Source organism: Chlorocebus sabaeus, chromosome 16 (assembly GCF_047675955.1).
Source record: "Chlorocebus sabaeus isolate Y175 chromosome 16, mChlSab1.0.hap1, whole genome shotgun sequence".
NCBI lineage: Eukaryota > Metazoa > Chordata > Mammalia > Primates > Cercopithecidae > Chlorocebus > Chlorocebus sabaeus.
Window position 1 is genome coordinate 50,664,731 of NC_132919.1, and position 17,781 is coordinate 50,682,511.

At 54.9% G+C, this 17,781-nt stretch overlaps 2 protein-coding genes and 1 long non-coding RNA gene across 7 annotated transcripts in view; 2 read left to right on the forward strand and 1 right to left on the reverse strand.

Annotated features, from left to right (window-relative positions):
- Positions 1-11,474, forward strand: part of RNF157 (ring finger protein 157) — a 99,803-nt gene extending 88,329 nt beyond the window's left edge. For 2 of the 5 annotated variants that reach the window (XM_008011673.3, XM_008011675.3), the window contains 2 exons: positions 1,595-1,705; positions 8,332-11,474. In XM_008011673.3, the coding sequence (XP_008009864.1) occupies positions 1,595-1,705; positions 8,332-8,450 (230 nt within the window). In that variant the 3' untranslated portion in view covers positions 8,451-11,474. Of the gene's footprint in view, positions 1-1,594; positions 5,757-6,379; positions 6,421-8,331 lie in introns of those variants that run through there. The other 3 variants (XM_073005005.1, XM_073005006.1, XM_008011676.3) reach the window with 2 other exon arrangements.
- Positions 2,581-8,338, reverse strand: LOC103243005 (uncharacterized). Its single transcript, XR_500945.3, has 3 exons — positions 6,753-8,338; positions 6,099-6,395; positions 2,581-2,685 (listed from the first exon to the last, which is right to left on the reverse strand). It is a non-coding gene; the product is annotated as an uncharacterized lncRNA (long non-coding RNA).
- A 1,218-nt stretch (positions 11,475-12,692) lies between the features above and the next one.
- On the forward strand, positions 12,693-17,525 carry FOXJ1 (forkhead box J1). Its single transcript, XM_008011678.3, has 3 exons — positions 12,693-12,815; positions 13,369-14,035; positions 15,777-17,525. The coding sequence occupies exons 2-3, from the start codon at positions 13,538-13,540 to the stop codon at positions 16,542-16,544; spliced, it is 1,266 nt and encodes a 421-aa protein (XP_008009869.2). The 5' UTR covers positions 12,693-12,815; positions 13,369-13,537; the 3' UTR covers positions 16,545-17,525.
- Positions 17,526-17,781: the final 256 nt, after the last annotated feature.

Consider the following 17,781-nt stretch of genomic DNA (forward strand, 5'->3'; position numbering starts at 1 on the left):
GCAGGAGATACATACAGGTCTATATTTACCTCAAGTAGATTCGGAAGCTCTCTTAAGCAGCTCCCATCATCAGCCTCCCTGCTGCAGGTTTTCAGTGGAGCCCCATAGAGCTCTTCTGGCAGTCTCAGTGTTGAACAGCAGTAGCCATTTCTTCCACTGTGGGGAGGAGGAGGACTATTTGGCAGCTGGTCAGGTCTTGCTTTAGTTAGGAAAATGGTCGACATTACTGTAAAAGAGGACTCTCAGGAGCCAGCAGACATATTAAAGGCGTGGTCAAGGAAACAGGTCCAAGTTTCTTCAGGAGCTCAGCTTAGGCAAGTATTTTAAAGGCTATTGTAATGATCTTCCTTTACCATAATTCAGGCCTCAGTTATATCTTCAGTTGGAAGAATATTGTTTCCAGGAAGGCTAGAAGAGAAGGAATGGCCCACAGAGCAAGGACATAGGAGGAAGAAGGTGGGCAGGAAAGTCTCCCCCAAGCAGGGAACACCACATGTTCCAGGAGCCAGACTCTTCCTCCTGCTGCTCTGAGGCACCTCCCTTAGGGGCGCCTCCAGAGCACACATATGCCCGGCCTGGATGCAGAAGCGCCAGCAGATGTCATCCTATTGCTTCTGCTTTAGCACTGGCCATCGCTTGGGAAGTGTTGGAGGTGCGCATGTGGACATGACAGGTCCCGCCTGGCCAAGGAGCTTGAAGGAGAAGGTGGCCACCAAGGCTGCCTCCGTCAGCTCTTGCACCCCAGCCCAAGGGGGTTTGGAGTGTCACCAACTCAGTTGATGACTTCGGTGCTTGAGGTTCTAGAGTTACCCCTTGTGATTATTTCTCCCATAGAATATTTGCTTCTAAGAAGTACAGTGTGGCCAGGTGGTTTCACCTGACATTCCCTAGCCCGTGGAATAGATTTGTTTTATTCTGTCTGTTTTCACTGAGAAAAAAAAGAGGGGAGCTTGATTTTAAAAAAAGACACCTTTTAAAACTTTTCCTTTCCCTTCTTACATGTCCGTAGATTTCTGGTTAGCCACTTAAAACACACTGAAAATAACAACTGAGGTCTCATAAGAAAGGAAATCATAATTTTGTGAATGTAGTCATTCTGATATGATATGCAAAATTATGGACCCTAAGACCTTTAGTTGTTGTTTCATGTACTTATTTTGCAGAGCCATGTGGTCATAAACACACCCAGCTCGCACCCAAGGCAGACGCAGGCATGAGCAGGATGAGCTCCCCACTGGCCCTCCCTAGCTTCTGCCGGCTGGTTGCAGCCTCACCAGCCTGGCCTCTGCCCAGCTCTGCTCGCTCTAGTGTTCTCTGTTGAGCCTGTGTCCCACAGCCCTCCTCAGCGATCTGACTTGTTAGGGAACAGCAGACGGAAAGGGCTCTAGGGGAACAGCAGGATAGCGTGAGAATACAGACATGCCACACAATGTGATTCCTTTCTTGTCCACTCTTTACCCACTAAATTATTGTCTTTTTTTTAACACATCATTTGATTTTTTTTGGTCTCCATCCTTAAGATTTTTATTTTAAGGACAGCAATGCAGAGAAAAACACAGCCAGCACCTCTCTAACTGCATTAACTCCATTACAGGCCAGAGGACATGCGCATTTCTAGGTATGGAGTGTGACAATAACAATGACTTTGACATCGCAAGCGTGAAAGCACTGGACAATAAGCTGTGCTCTGAGGTCTGCTTACCTGGTGAGTGGCAGTCTGCTGAACATGAACTTGGTGGGAGACGATTCCTGTGCTCTTACCCCTGCTCTCACCCTGGTACACCCATCTCCTGCCCTGCAGTTCCTGCCAAGAAGGCCTGGGGTGTGCTAGTGCTGGAGACCAGTTGCTGAAAGGAAGTAAGAAGGCCTGGGAGAGTCCTTGAGCTTTTTGCAATGAGCCAGCCTTGCTCTAAGTGAGAATATTAGGATAGGAAGAAAGAAGCAAAACTTATGATTTGGCCTAACCACTCTCCACCCCACATCACGGCCTTGCAGGTGCCATGTCAGGTGGCCTGGTCTTGTTTTCATCAACAGGAAGTTTGAGCAGACAGATACCACCTCTCTACGAAGGTCTTGGAAGGATTGCCTGAACCCTTTAAAAGTGAAGCCGTAGCTCCTCAGAAGAAAAGTGTTTCAGCTAGGATCGGAGAGGAATGTGAAAGTCAGCATTTTAGAGGCTAGGGCATGGCTCTGTGATCCATGAGCTTTGGGTTACTGGTTGCATTGTACATACTACTGGATTTAGATCCCAGCGGAGAGGTCAAGTTAGGGCTCCTTTATGCTCCCTGGAGCTGTAACTTCACAGGTGATCAGGTTGTCAGTGTGCCCCTTATTCCTCCTTATGATGCTAAACCGAATCTAGCTAATGTCTTACACAGGATCAGGTTAATCACACATTGAGCACCGAGTGCCTTTTTAGTTAATGTGCCCATTCAAGGGCTCTAAAAACTGCTTTTCTAAAATCCACATCTTGCCCAGGTGGACTCAGTCAGATGTCCCCTCCGGGTTTCAGGACAGAGATTGTCCTTCACACCGTGTTGTTTGAATCCTCTTAAACATTCCCCGAACGAAGACTCACTTCAGCTTCAGAACAGCCACATCACGGGTCCAGTGCTTTACTCGCTCAGCGACGTGGCTGGAGGCGTTGGAGCCACACGACCTCTGTGGTTGCCACTCTCCATCAGCCTGTGCAAGACACAGTCCAAGCACACTCTGGCCCCACACAAGCTCGTGGCAGGGGAAGCTGGAATTCCCTAGAGACACTTTCTCCAGCCCTTCAAAGGGCTTTCTTGAGTCATTTTCTATTTAGTTTGTTCTAAAGGCACTGCCCAGGCCTCTTCATCTTCAGTGAGACCAAAAGAGGCAGTATCGGTTCCCCTGCTTCTCCTGCACAGGCCCAGGGAAGACCCGCTTCCTGCCTGAGCGTGGAGGAGGGAGCGCTGACCACGGGGCCAGACTCCTGCCAGTTAGGCCTGGACTGGAGCTGCTGGGGCCCAAGGGCTGCTTCACTCCCTGCCTTCCCCCTCCTGGCCTGGCTTCCATCTGTCCATTTGTGTTCCACATCATTTTGGCAAGTGTAAATCTGTCTGGTTTGTTTATTTTCTAAACTCATGTATGTTCTCTAGACTTGGTATGAAAGTTCCTGTTCACTCCGTGCCAGTACTGTCCTCCCTGCCAATGCTTTGCCCCGTCCAAGCTTGCTGGGCACGCACACACCTGGGAGGCGCTCGCTTGGGGTTGTGAGCAAGGCTCCCTTTCCTGATTGGCAAGGGCCTGTATTCAGGGTACTAAGATCTTCTGAGAAAAAAATATTTGTGAGACTGTATTTCTGTTTTACAAAAATGGGAATGCTTCTGTGGCAAGGGCTGTGGAAAGGATTTGGTTTTAATTGGCATCCTCCGTCAAGATGATGTCTCTGCCTTAACCGTGCCCTGTGTCTGAGGCAGCTCTACCCTGGTCAACCCCTTACTTGGCTTCAGGAGATAAATTTAGGTTCTTGCCTCCCTCAAGGGGCTCCCTTACCCACCCCTACTTTTTTGGCAGAGGGAGCTGCTGGGAGTTGTTTTAGCCAATAGTGCTAGTGGAAACTGAGCTTATTCCTCCTCTTCCTGACTCCCCCCAGCTGACCTGCTTGTTGATAGTTACTCCATGGGATCACAGGAGGAGAGTGAGGACTGGGAGGAAGAGAGAAGCCCTGGGGTTCCTTAGGGTGACTTGTGGAGCCAGCTATTTAGAGATGATGTGCTCACAGTTTGTGCCAGACATGAAATCACATGCCTATTATGGCTCTTGGGAGAGGGCCTCAGGTATCGGCACTGTAAATGTCCCATTATATCCTCACCAGAGGCCTCAAGATGAGGGCCTGTATTCAATATACTAAGATTTTCCAAGAAAAAAAAATGTGTGAGACTATATTAATTTCTGTTCAATAAAAATGGGAATGCTTCTGTGGCAAGGACAGTGGAAAGGATTTGGGGTTTTTTGTTTTTGTTTTTTATTTTTTTTGAGACAGAGTCTCGCTCTGTCACCCAGCCTGGAGTGCAGTGGCACGATCTTGGCTCACTGCAACCTCCGCCTCCTGGGTTCAAGTGATTCACCTGCCTCAGCCTCCTGAGTAGCTGAGACTACAGGCGCCCGCCCCCATGCCCAGCTAATTTTTGTATTTTTAGTAGAGACGGGGTTTCACCATGTTGGTCAGGGTGGTCTCGAACTCCTGACCTCAGGTGATCCGCCCACCTTGGCCTCCCAAAGTGCTGAGATTACAGGTGTGAGCCACTGTGCCTGGCCATGATTTGTTTTTAATTGACATCCTTGGTCAGTAGCTGGGTGAAAGTGATGTCTCAAAACCTCTGGTTCCCTTTTTACTTGAGAGGGAAAAGCACATCTCTCTAGGCAAAATGTGTCTCTGGTTCCACTGGTAGCAGATTTGCTGGAGAACTCTCTGGAAGTGTCTGCTAGGTTACAGACAGGAATATCCACTTTGGTAGGTCTCTTGGAGTAAATAAGCCTCTTCACACTCAGCTGTAAGTTCAGTTTTCTATCCTAGGGCTGAGATACCACTGGCTGTCTTAGCTCATGACTGTTCCTGCAGCCAGCTCTCTCCCCATCAGGACAGCTGCACATGCGCCTGGTCTCTGCTTGAGTCTGTTTGCCTCTTCAAGCGGGTGCCACTCCCTTCATGGAGGGCCAGTGGGAAATGGAACCCAGGGTGCCTCCCATGCTCTCCCTGTGCCCTGCGCCATGCTCACAGGCTCTGCCAGGAGACCTGGCTGGTGGCAAGAACTGAGAACCTTGTTGGTTCCTATCCTCACCACTCTGGTCACACTGGTGAGGGGCTTAGAGGCACTTTTGTCATTCCAGCCCCGCTCCCCCTAAGAAACTTCTGGGTTTTCCTGAGCCCCAAGACCAAGGGTGGATTTTTGGTTTTTCACTGGGGAGTGGTGTGTTCTGAGATTGCTTCTGAAAGGAATAAAGGAAGGAGATCTCAGTTGACAGGTGTGACAGGTGGTAGTAAGACTAGAATTGCGAGACCATGCTAAGCAGATGTGGCTCCAAGGAGTTTGGTGGACTGTTACACAGGTGGCAGGATAGTCATCATGGCAAGTGACAGTTCTCTGAAGGCCCTGGGGTAGTCAGTGATGGAAAAAGGCAAAGATAGGCCGGGCGCTGTGGCTCATGCCTGTAATCCCAGCACTTTGAGAGGCCGAGGCGAGTGATCACTTGAGCCCAGGAGCTGGAGACCAGCCTGGGCAATGCAGTGAAACCCTATCTCTACAGAAAATACAAAAATAGCCAGGTCCCAGCTACTCAAGAGGCTGAGGCGGGAGGATCGACTGAGCCTGGGAACCGGAGGTTGCAGTGAGTCAAGATCACACCACTGCACTCCAGCCTGGGAGGCTGAGATGGAGTGAGACTCCATCTTGAGGAAAAAAAAAAAAAAAAAAACAAAGGCAAAGATAATTTGGGTCTTTTTAGTGGGAATACAAATATAATTTTTAAATGACTGTATTCCACTGGAATGAGCATATCCAGTGAAATCTAAAAAGGTTTGTGGAGACCTGAAATTGAATTATCTCCTCTTTTTGAGAGGCCTCAAAACCCAAGACTAAGATGCTACTTGCACTTTGTGGGCACTAAGGAAAAATTCAAACTAAGTTCCTCCTTCCCCTGGAGAGCAACCCTACAAAGACAGTTGAACTATTACAGTCCTTACATTTAATAAGAGGCAGGAAAGGGGCTTGTGAAATTTTCCTAAATGTACTCCCAAAATCTACCTCTAGAGGTCTCTTTATACTCCCATTTTTGATATCCCAAAAAATGAGATGTGAATGGAAAGCACTGTTACCCATATCCCTCTAAGGATTTTATATCTCTATGCTCCATTTTTTGGCTGGAGGGACCTCCAGGCCAGACAAAATGGCGGCACCTGCTCTGGAAGGCCCCTCAGCACCCACACTGACTCTCCGCAGCCAGGCTCACCGTGGGAATGAGGCTGAGGAGAAAGCAGCAGCAGGGCCTTGCCGTGGGCCCCTCAGGGTCCTTGCCAGGGGAAGGGCCCCCCCGACTTGCTGCCGAATCTCCCTCACCACAGAGCTTACCAAGAGGCCAGGAGAGCAAACTTCAGATCTGATTCTTGAGTCTTCCACAAGTAACCGATGTTCTGCCCTGGCTAAGACTTCTATAGAATAGAAGGGTGGAGTTTGTACCGAGGACTCCTGTGAATTCAGAGTCAGGACGGCTCTCTGGGCAGCCTCTCAGGCCCAGCGTTCCGTGGCTTGCTGGTGGTGGCGGTGGTGGTGGTGCTGCTGTTTTTATTTGTGCATGCATGTGTGTCTTCTCTCTTGTTTACCATTTGCTTTTGGTCTTTCCTACTGAACAGCCGCAGCTCCGGAGTCCTGCCCCATAAACATTGAGGAATAGGTATGAGATCTACCAAATTATATGAATGAACAAACAGCTCATTTTATTTTGGGTTCCTCACTTTAAAGGCAACATTAATATTGCCTTACATTCATCCTGCCACACTTAGACACATAGTGCCACCATTAGAGGTGAAAAAAACAACTTGACTCATGTCCCAGGCTCCAGTACCCACCCCCAGGGAGTAAAGATCCCAAATTCAGTTTGGATGTGATAGAGATCCAAGACTCTCCTGTTCTCACTGTTCCCCTGGGGTCAAGCACCAGAGACTGTTACTAGAGTCTGAGGTGGATTAGCACACCAAGGCATTGATGGAAATAAGCCATTTATACCTGCTGACTCCACGTGCCATTAAAGGGTTTCATGTCCTGGGCTGGCCTGAGGCTGACCCTGGACACTTGTGAGTGGCCTCTCAACCTCACGGCCACACTCTACAGTTGGTCGGCCTCATCCACTGAACAGGTCCTCCTGTGGGTCAGGTGTTGTGCTGGGCTCTGGACTGCAACAGTGAAGAAGTCACAGCCCCTGCCCAGCAGGAGCTTCGTCCCATGGAGGAGCTCCGGGACCTAGCGTTTTCCACTGTGTGAGGCATGCGTGGAGCAGTAGTTCAGGCTGCAGGGAGCACTTAGGAGCACACTGTGCCTTACCCTGCCAGAGGTGCCTTGTGAGGGGAGGGCACTGGGAGACATGCTTGGGAGGCCCACAGGGTCCGGAGGACAACATGCCTTCCCTACCCCAGGGAGCCAGGGGGCCCTGAGAGCGGAGGCAGCCAAGGCCCAAGGCAGGAGCGAGCGCTCTAGCCTCACTGGAGGGAGGGCACTGGAGGGAGTGAGCTCATCTGTGGGCGGGAGATGAAGAGGACTCTCAGGGGAGAGGTGAGATGGCCTGGAGGAGCCTGAGCACAGGCTGTTCTAGGAGTCAGATACTCACCAACACTCGCATTCTCTCATCTAGTCCTCACAGCAAGCCTGTGAGGTCAGTACTCATCTCCCATCTGATGGATGAGAAAACCAAGGCCCACAGTAAATTGATGTGCCCCGGATCACACTGTTGTAAACTGGGAGTGGAGCCCAGGTTAGTGTGACTACAGATGGAGTCACAACACCGCTAGGAAGTGAGCCCACAGGAGGTTGTGGAGGATTGGATCCAGAACACAAAAGAGAAGCACCAAGAATGGGTTTCCAGATGGGCACTGGCGCTCCTCACGTGGGGACAACAGCAGATTTGGGGAGAGGATGCGTTCAGTGGTGGTATCTGTGGGACCCCGAGGCTCTCGGGCTGGTGTCTGCTGGGCTGATGGCACCAGCTAGTAGCAAACCTCAACAGCTGTGTGGGTGCAGGAGGAGAGGAAAACGGCAGGTGATGGGGGCTGGAGCCTCACACTGTCCTCCCTCCGGGCAGCCTTCCATCCCAGAAACCCTGCTGGGTGGCCAGTCCTTTCCTGCCCCCCGGGGCCCCCACAGAAAACATTAACACTTCGGGCCAGAACGAACAGTCTTCTCACTTCCCCCCACCTCTTCCTGCCCCGATGAAAATAGCTCAGCGAGGCCCAATTTCCTTTTCCTGTCTATTGTAACATACAGGCAAACTTTAAAACCAAGTAATTAAAATACGAAAGTGGATCCCAGGGTAAGTTCACAAAACAAGGAACATATTTCATGTCTCTCCCTGTTTGGGAGCCACAGTGGCAGTGACTGTACTTAGCCCAGGGGGCAGGAGCAGCCTCTGCACCTGTCAGCACCTGCTTCTCTCCGTTCTTACGCACGAGTGCTGTGGCTCGCACCCTCATCGAAGTCTCAGGTGACACGCATCCTGCTCCTTCCGTGCTGACTCCTGGGCTGCCCTGCTGGAGACACCATCTGGATCTGGCCAAAGGTCTGGCTCCTGTAATGTTCATTTTCTGTTCCCCAGGTGCCTGGCAGGCTGATGACAATGCCGTCAGTCGAAATGCCCAGCGCCGGCGCTTGTCATCCAGCAGCCTGGAGGACTCTGAGACGACGCCCTGTGTGTGGGGCCCCTTGGCTGTCTGAGCCCCAGCCTCTGCACTTGGGCTCCTCTCCTGCCCCTGCATTCCTTCCATCCTCACTCAGCTGCTGCCTCCTGGGCATCCTCAGCAAGATGCTGGAGACTTTTCACCCTCCTGTGACAGCTGTTACAACCTGTAACCACAATCCCTCACCTCTCAGAGGGAACTGGAGCTCTCCTTTCTCCCCGTGACCTAAAGCCACTCAATGAACTGCAGCTCACGAGACCCTTTGCAGGGACTCTGGAATGCCCCCACAGTATCTTGATGTTCAGGTGGAGCTGGGGTCCATGGGCTAATTTCTTACACATCTTTTTTCTCCTTAGGGGGTAGAACAAGAAGGCTTAGAGTTTTGGCAGCTTTGTTACAAACATCCCTCTGGCATTTCCCCGTGTTTGGCACATCATAACCAATTGGAAACCTGCAGTTTGGGGTAGGGCTGGAGGATGGCTCCTGTGAAAAGGGAGAGCAATACTGCACGGATATGGCATTTCCCTTCACAAGCACTAGGAGCACCTTTCTCAAGGACAAGAAATGGTAGCAACCAAAAGGTTGGTTGGTTGAAACAATCCTTCCTTCTGGTAGCAGAGCCAGTCTCCTGGGCCTCACATGCCTGTCTGCTTAAGAAGAAGCCCTTGAATCTGAGAATTCCCCAGTTAAGATGATTTCCCTTAAGGAGCATTTCTCCTGATCAGGTGCATTCAGGGAGGCCTGGGACTCCATCCTAAGGTGACATTTCAAGAAACGTGTCAACCACCTCTGTGTGCCAAGCACTGGGTGAGGAGTGGTCATATATTTCATCTTCACTCACCCGGGAGGCATTCTTGTCCCTATTGCCCCCATCTCTACCCCCTTTTGTTAATGGTTGAGAGAAATGTGAACCAGTGATTCTCAGTTTGGTGCCCAGGTCCCCAAAGGAAGTGGTGGAGAGCCTTGAACTAAGTTCAGGCAGCAGCATGTGGCCAGCAGCAGTGTGCTGGGAGCAGAGGTTGGAATCAGGGCTCAGGGCCTTCACCTCAAGGGCTCTCCCCATCCTCCATGTGTTCTTCCCTTGCCTTCCAGAGCTACTGAGCCTAATCACCGAAGAGGGAGGTGGAGCCAGTCACATGCTGACTGGCAGTTCAGAAATAGTGTTCTGTTCGTGGGCACTCCCCGCCCCAGTCCAGTGTGAGGTCACAAATACAAGAGCTGAAACAGCACAGCTGGACTGTGAGGTGGTGGCTGCTCTGCCTTCCTCAGCGTGCGTGTCATCAGTGGATTCCATGTGGCTCTTCCATGTGTTGTCTACTGGTCTTTGGAAAAGGTGGTTGTTTAGTAGGGCATGAGATTATTTGGAAAGCAAAGCTAGAAACAACTATTATTTGTGAGGTTGAGATGTGGGAGAGCCTTATAGGCTGTGCCCATTGTGGTGGACTTGTCTTAGGGTTTGGAATTGTTACCCTAAAAGAGCTTTTTGGCGAGGCATGGTGGTTCATGCCTGTAATCCCAGCACTTTGGGAGGCCAAGGTGGGCGGATCACCTAAGGTCAGGAGTTTGAGACCAGCCTGAACAACATGGAGAGACCCCTTCTCTACTAAAAATACAAAATTAGCCGGGCGTGGTGGCGCATGCCTCGTAATCCCAAATACTTGGGAGGCTGAGGCAGGAGAATCGCTTGAACTCAGGAGGTGGAGGTTGTGGTGAGCCGAGATCGCGCCACTGCACTCCAGCCTGGGTAACAAGATCGAAAAGATCGAAACTGTCTTAAAAAAAAAAAAAAAAAGTCAAGGTGTTTCCAAGGCAGATAGCCTCAAAAAGAGCCTGGCACCCAGGGGGTCCTTTGCTCCTGTGTGGCTGCAGAGGCCAGGAGTGCGGTGACAGTCTCACTGACTAGTGATTGTGGCTTCCATCCTGCCCTGATGGCGTGGAGCGCGTCCTCCACCCTCTCTGAAATACTGCAGTAGACTTTACCATTTCAGGCCCCACCTAATGTCCTTTCCTTCCCCCTACATTCTTCCCGCCCCTTTCATAGTTGAGATGCATAAGCTGAGCAATAACCCCACTTCCTGATTTCCCTGAAATATGAGCCCAGAAGCAGCAGGTGACAGGGAGCTTCCCTTACCCTGGAGTGCTGGCACACAGACCACCTCCTGTCCTGTCCCCTGCAGGTAGTATTCACAGTGTGGTGTTACCTGGGAGGAGGGAGGAAGGAGCTGAGATGAAGGAGATTGAGGTAAACAGTAACCGCAGTGGCCAGGACCCCCTTCCTGGAGGATCTGTGTCCTTCCTCATCAGGTGCTCAGTCCTCTCCTAGGGAGAAGCACAGAAAGATTCCTCAAGGCCTCAGCCCCATGTCCAAGGCATACTTAGGTTGGAAATGTCCTTTACTTGTTTTCTTAGTAACTATTTCTCCTCTTCTTCTGTCCCCCTGCCTTCTCTTGGCTGTCATTTAGCTCTGTGGCCCACAGAAATACTTCATCCAAGGAGTTGGTCCTCAGTCAGCCTGATGAGGACAGGTCAGTGGCCAACTCTTGCCCCAGTCCTTCATCTGGAGACAGTCACATAGTCACATCAACAGTTCACCCAAAGAGAAGAGGTGGGCCTGGCTTCTCCCACAGGGCACAGCCTAACTATGGGAGACCCAGGGCTCCTTCCTGCTGCACTAGGCCTGTACTCTCTTTATTGCCTTCAGGTAGTATGATCCCGGCTTCCTCACAGAGCCCTTTTTTCCTTCTGCCCAGTTCCATCCCACCAGAGTTTCTACCCCCACTGAGGCATCTCCTAGGCATAGACCCCCCACACTCTAAGCCGTCTCACCTGGAGAGTTAGGATCCTGCCCACCTGGAGTTGGCACGCTGGTCACTCACTTTGCTTTGGTCTGCACACCTGGTGTGTGCATGTGTATACTGCTTGTGCCGTCTGTGTACCCCTCTCCCTGGAGTACACTTGTGGGCACACTACAGTGGGGACATCAAGAATGCAACATTTATGGATTGCTGCATGATTCTTAAAAATGAATAAAACTGTTTACAAGGGAAGGAGAGCTAACTGCAAAGTGAGCTTATCTGTGAAAGTTTGTCTTTCTCCAGAACTCTTTAATATTTTTACTCAAGAGGATCTGGAGTTGGAGGAGTGGGAGAGGCAAGGGCTAGGGAAAGGCACGTTGGCGGGGGAGTGATGGGCCATTGCCAGGCTTTCTTCATGGCCTGAGCACCAGGCTTCCCGACCCCAGCTCTCCAGCTCCTGGGCAGAGGCTAGGTAAGCAACCCAGCCCCCACCACTGCCTCTGCAGCCGCCTTAAACCGGAGAACGTCCAACCCTGCAGCTCCTCAATAATTAAAGAGCAGGAAAGCTGGTGACAGGAGGGAGGCCAGGGGAAGGGAGGAGGAAGGGCCACAGTCCCCAGAGTCCCTCTACTCTTAATCCCTGTCACTTAAAGGTTGGTGAAATTAATTGGGCAAATGACCCCGCTAGGAGAATTTGACAAGTCCATGACTTCAGAGTTTTACCCACGGACTCTGCTTCATCAGCTCTCTCCAAAAGGAGTGTGTGCGCTTCTGCGGAAGCCTCTGGAATGTCAGCTTCCTGGAACCTCGAGGATACGGGTGGGGAAAGAGCTGCTTACTGGGACTCGCTGGATTACCCTGCCTCCTGGGTGTGTCTGCCGCCTCTGTGGATGTAAGCGGCAGGTGGCATCGGAAAGTCAGACCTGCCTGGGGCACCAGAGAAAGACCCTAAGAGTCAGGGGAGAGGGAAGGGCTGCAGAAACTTGAGAAAGCGCCACTCGTAGCGGAGAGGAAAGAAAATCTCAAGGATACGGTTCCCGAGCCTGAGTCCGCTCCCAGCCTTAGCCCCCCAACCGTAGGCTCCGTCCCAGGAGCAGTCGACGCCTCAGAGCGACCGGGACAGAAAGGGGGTGGGGGCGAGAGTCGTAGTTCCCCAGGACGAACGGATCCATAGCGGTTCCCGGTGCCGCGGGCCGCGCGCTTCTCCGACCCCAGCGCGGGGCCCTTGGGCGGGAATGAGCCGAGCCGGGGTGTAGCGGCGGGTAGGGGGTTGGGTGGCGCGGGAGAGGGCGGCAGAAGGAGGGAGTTCGAAGAGAGTTGCCGCCAGAGAGAGTGGCAAGTGCCCGCGGTCTCCTTGGAGACGTACTGACCAATAGCAGCGGCGGAAGCTGTTTATGGGGGCGGAGCGTCGCCATGGCAGCGGGAGAAGCCTTTGGAGCGGCTACTTAATGCCCGTCCCGGGGCCGCGGTAGCTCAGAGAAGCGCCGTCGGGCAGGGGGGCGGCAAGAGTCGCTGGCAGGGCCCCCGAGCTGGGGGCAGAGAGCCGCAGGGGGTGGGAGGAACTTCTTCCAGAACCTTCCTCTGGCCCCGGCTGCGCTCTGAGCCAGGTAAGGGACGGGGCGGGGGGACTGCAGGACAGGGGGAGGGTGGGCGACGGTACCAGCCCGCTCTCATTCGTCCTTGACGGAAGTGGTGGGACCAGGGACTGACATCGGAGGAGTCTGGGGGAAACTCGCCTCCTGCCCCCCATAACTGTTCTGTCCTCTTCCTTCCCAATGATCCCCTATCATAATATTCCTTTTCAAGGATCAAAGGACCTGCTCCGCCCCCGCCCCGTCGTACTGCCCTCCCAGACTTCTCGCCCCATTTCCATTTGTTGCGGGGAGGAAGGGGGTCCTGATTTCCTGCTCTTCGGGAGAAAAAGATAGCCTCGGATGCCCTTACCCTCTTCCTTTATTTGGCTAACAAAACCTCGAAGAGGAAAGGAAGAGGGAGGCGGATCTGGTGGGGTGGGACCCCAAGGCCTTGCTTCTGTTTCCCAGACCTCGGCATTAAAAGATCCTCCCCAGCTGCGGGGATGATGTTAGAAGAGGCGTCCCCGTACACACACTGTCCCCTCGGGGGTGGGGTAGTGCTCAGTTCCCGCCGTGGTCCTCGCAGGCACCACATACTTATTCGGAGGAGGCGCCCCCGGGGTCGCGAGATGGAAGCGCGCGTCCGGGAGGCCGTGTAACCGGAGCTGCGGGACTCAGCGGGCCAGAGAGCGCGGCGGGCCACCCCCGGCTCAGCCCGTGGATGCTGACCGCCCCCTCGGAGAGTCCCCGCAGACATGGCGGAGAGCTGGCTGCGCCTCTCGGGAGCTGGGCCGGCGGAGGAGGCCGGGCCGGAGGGCGGCCTGGAGGAGCCCGACGCCCTGGATGACAGCCTGACCAGCCTGCAGTGGCTGCAGGAATTCTCCATTCTCAACGCCAAGGCCCCCGCCCTGCCCCCGGGGGGCACCGACACCCACGGCTACCACCAGGTGCCAGGTTCGGCGGCGCCCGGGTCCCCCCTGGCGGCCGACCCCGCCTGCCTGGGGCAGCCGCACACGCCGGGCAAGCCCACGTCGTCGTGCACGTCGCGGAGCGCGCCCCCGGGGCTGCAGGCCCCGCCCCCCGACGACGTGGACTACGCCACCAACCCGCACGTGAAGCCTCCCTACTCGTATGCCACACTCATCTGCATGGCCATGCAGGCCAGCAAGGCCACCAAGATCACCCTGTCGGCCATCTACAAGTGGATCACGGACAACTTCTGCTACTTCCGCCACGCAGATCCCACCTGGCAGGTAGAGTAGGCACGGGCGGCGGCGGCTCCCTCCCCATTCCCTCCTCGCTCCCCACGCTGCACTGGATTCATATCCCAGATCTTCAGGCCAAGTAGGCTCGGTGCGGCCAGAAGGGAGCACTGCAAAGGAGCCCAGTTCTTGCAACTGCCCCTCCTTTGACTTCCAGAGAGAGAGAGAAGGGAGAATGTCTAGAGGTGGAGGGCATTAGGGGTGCAGAGGCTGAGATTCAAGGGGAAAGAACCTGCCATTCATCCAGCAGGCCCAGGCCAAAGACTACGGCTAGACTCTGCGTGGACAGTCTCCTTGGGGAGAGCAATGAACTGAAGGCACATTCTTGTCCCAAGTCCTGGAATTCCTAGACACTGCCCTGCCCCGGGATGGTTTGTCGGGCCGGGAGTCAGAAACGGAAACTGGAACGTGGCCTGCCTGCCAGGCTCTACGTCCTGCCCTTTTGCAGTTGGCTTGGGGAGGGTGAAATGGAAGGGGTGCTGTAACATGTGTCCCAGTGGAGGGTGAACGGAGTAAGAGGCCTTCCTAAAGCTGCTGTCCCAGCCCCCCCACCTCAACCTCTGCTCAGTTTCCTGCCTCCAACCCCTGCTCTCAGCCAACCTCCCTGGGGGGACAATTACCTGAGCCAGGTGCCTTCCGCAGGGGCTCTGCCTACCACACTGGCATCATGTTCCACGTCTCCGGAACCAGGCACTGAGCAGCCAAGGGGCCCAGGCCACCATGTAAACATCCCAGCCTTGCTGCGGGGCACTATCCACCCATCTGCCCTGCCGTGCCAGCCCAGGACCCCTGTCCCCCAGCAGTCTTTGGACACGATTAAGCACCTAAGAATAGACAAGGCAGGAGGATGGTGGATTTGAGGCTGGGTAGACAGTGCCCTAAGAGTCTTCAGCCATCACCATCAAGGGCTAGCTGGAGGCAGAGCCCCTCCAAGGACATCCAGACTCTTCCCTGAAGCACCGAAAGCGGGCAGGCCACAGGACCACAGTCCCAAGCCATTTCCAATGCCTCTGACCCTAGAGCAGTGTCATTTGTAGCTGCACCGAAAAAGCAGAGACCCTCAGCCCCACCCTACCCTAAGCCTGTGCAGCTTGGCTTTGGGAAACAGGCCCAAGGAATGAGTGCTATGCTCTTAGCTCTTGGCTGGGTAATAATCAACTGAGCCTGGAGTGGGGGGAGGGGGCCGTGGGGGGTGAAGGCCCAGGCCAGCAGCCGGCTCAACAAACAAGGAAAGTCATCAGATCCCCGACTCCTCATCCCTGCTCACTCGCTCACTCGCTCTCTCTCTCCCCCACCTCTCCATCCTCGGCTGCCCAGCCCCCTCCCTGGACCCACTCACACAGAGGGCCAGCCAGGCCCAGGCAAAGGGAGATGGTGGTCCAGGCCCTGGGGGAGCCAAGGGCTTTGGCCAGAGGCTGTGAGCGGCAGGGTGAGGGAGGGAGGGTAGGCAACGGGGGTGGCACCGAGAGCCACCTCAGAGCTCGGATGACTGAGCAGGCAGATATCCCGGCAACAGGGAACAAAAGCCCCCGACAGCACTCCGGGCTTCCAGTGCCCTGTGGCTGGTGTCCCAGAGCCGCAGCCGCCTGGGCAGAGCAGCGTGTCTGTCCCCACCTCCTCTCCCCTGCCAGAGAAAAGATGGGGGGCGTGCAGGAGCACCAGGTGCCACTTCGTCTCCCCATCCCCACTGACCCAGCGGTTCCTCTCTCTCTCACTCTCTCCCTGCACCCAGAATTCAATCCGCCACAACCTGTCTCTGAACAAGTGCTTCATCAAAGTGCCTCGGGAGAAGGACGAACCAGGCAAGGGGGGCTTCTGGCGCATCGACCCCCAGTACGCGGAGCGGCTGCTGAGCGGGGCTTTCAAGAAGCGGCGGCTGCCCCCTGTCCACATCCACCCAGCCTTTGCCCGCCAGGCTGCGCAGGAGCCCAGCGCTGTCCCCCGGGCTGGGCTGCTGACGGTGAACACCGAGGCCCAGCAGCTACTGCGGGAGTTCGAGGAGGCCACCGGGGAGGCAGGCTGGGGTGCAGGCGAGGGCAGGCTGGGGCATAAGCGCAAACAGCCGCTGCCCAAGCGGGTAGCCAAGGTCCCACGGCCCCCCAGCACCCTGCTGCCCACCCCGGAGGAGCAGGGTGAGCTGGAACCCCTCAAAGGCAACTTTGACTGGGAGGCCATCTTCGACGCCGGCACTCTGGGCGGGGAGCTGGGTGCGCTGGAGGGCCTGGAGCTGAGCCCACCTCTGAGCCCCACCTCACACGTGGACGTGGACCTCACCATCCACGGTCGCCACATCGACTGCCCCGCCACCTGGGGGCCTTCAGTGGAGCAGGCTGCCGACAGCCTGGACTTCGACGAGACCTTCCTGGCCACATCCTTCTTGCAGCACCCCTGGGACGAGAGCGGCAGTGGCTGCCTGCCCCCGGAGCCCCTCTTTGAGGCCGGGGACGCCACCCTGGCCTCTGACCTGCAGGACTGGGCCAGCGTGGGGGCTTTCTTGTAAGAGGCCAGGCCCTGCCCCACCTCTGGACAGTGCCCAAGTCAGGGCCTAGAACTACCCCCCAACACAGGTCCACAGACACCCCACCACCCAGGCAGGGGCTGGGCCAGGGCTCCAAGGCTGGCCCCACAAGGCCACATGGCCACCAGCCCCAGCTGCCATCAGATTCAAGCCCAGGAGGCTGAGAACGAGGGCCCAGGACCAGAATCGCTGCCTCTTCTCCCCAGCCCCCCTTGTACACACAGTGTTTCATTGCTCCGCGTCTTCCCAGCCCCAGAAACCAGCTAAAGGGCCCTTCACCGTGAGAGCCTAGGCCTGGAGGGGCCCGGGTCAGGCTGGGGAGGAACAGAACTGGGCCCTCCCAGAGCACCTCCGCTTCCCCCCTGCTTCCCCAGGTCTCTATCCAGAGAGAGTCCCCCGGTACCACAAATGCTAATTAGATGACAGCAAATTAACCCCCTGGAGGCTTCTCCCGGCACAGCCTCCCTGGGGCCAGGAGCAGGCAGTGGATGGGGCAGAGCTGAGCAGAATATGGACTGGGGGAGGGGGCAAAGAGAGGAGATCAAAATGAGGTGGGGGCACAGGGTTGGGCAAGGAGATCCTCTGTAAGGCCTCTGGGATCTTTGCCTGGCCCCTAATCTTTAAGCCCGACTTGAAGCTGAGAGCAGCAGGAAGTTCGGATTTGGCGGTTTGGGGGCCGGGGCATCCAAGCTGTAGAGGGCAGGACAGACAGACTAATGTAGTGAGTGTAGCTGTAGCTGAGGCTTAACTGGGAGGGACACCGAGCTTGCTGGAACTACTGGGACCAAGAAGGGGTAACCCCATGCCCCTGCCTGCATTCCTCGGGGGCGTGGGGCATGCCTTCCTCCACCTGGATCCCCTGGGCTGCGTCCCACATCCACCCTCCTGCCCCTTGGGGCAATTTAACCTTTTTCATGGAAGTTATTTACAATGAAAAGTTTTTAAAAATAAAATTTTTAAAAATCTAAATATGGCTCCTCTCCAAAACTTTCTTTGGGAACAGGTGAGGGCTCGGTGTTCGGGAGGGGCAGTGCCTCTCTTTGCTGGAGTGAGGGATGACCGAGAGGAAGATGCGGGGACACCTAGGGCCTGCAAAGAACACTGACGAACTCCCCATGACCTCAGCATCCCCCGGGAAGAAGGGACTGAGGGGTGGCTCTCGGATGTCCCCTGGAGCCTAGGCCTTGGTGGCTCCATCCGTGCAATGGGGAGACCGAGG

Coding starts and splice junctions, on each gene's coding strand:
- FOXJ1 (XM_008011678.3), top strand. CDS start 13,538: ATGGCGGAGAGCTGGCTGCGCCTCTCGGGAGCTGGGCCGGCGGAGGAG. Junction 14,036..15,776: donor ACGCAGATCCCACCTGGCAG/GTAGAGTAGGCA, acceptor CCCTGCACCCAG/AATTCAATCCGCCACAACCT.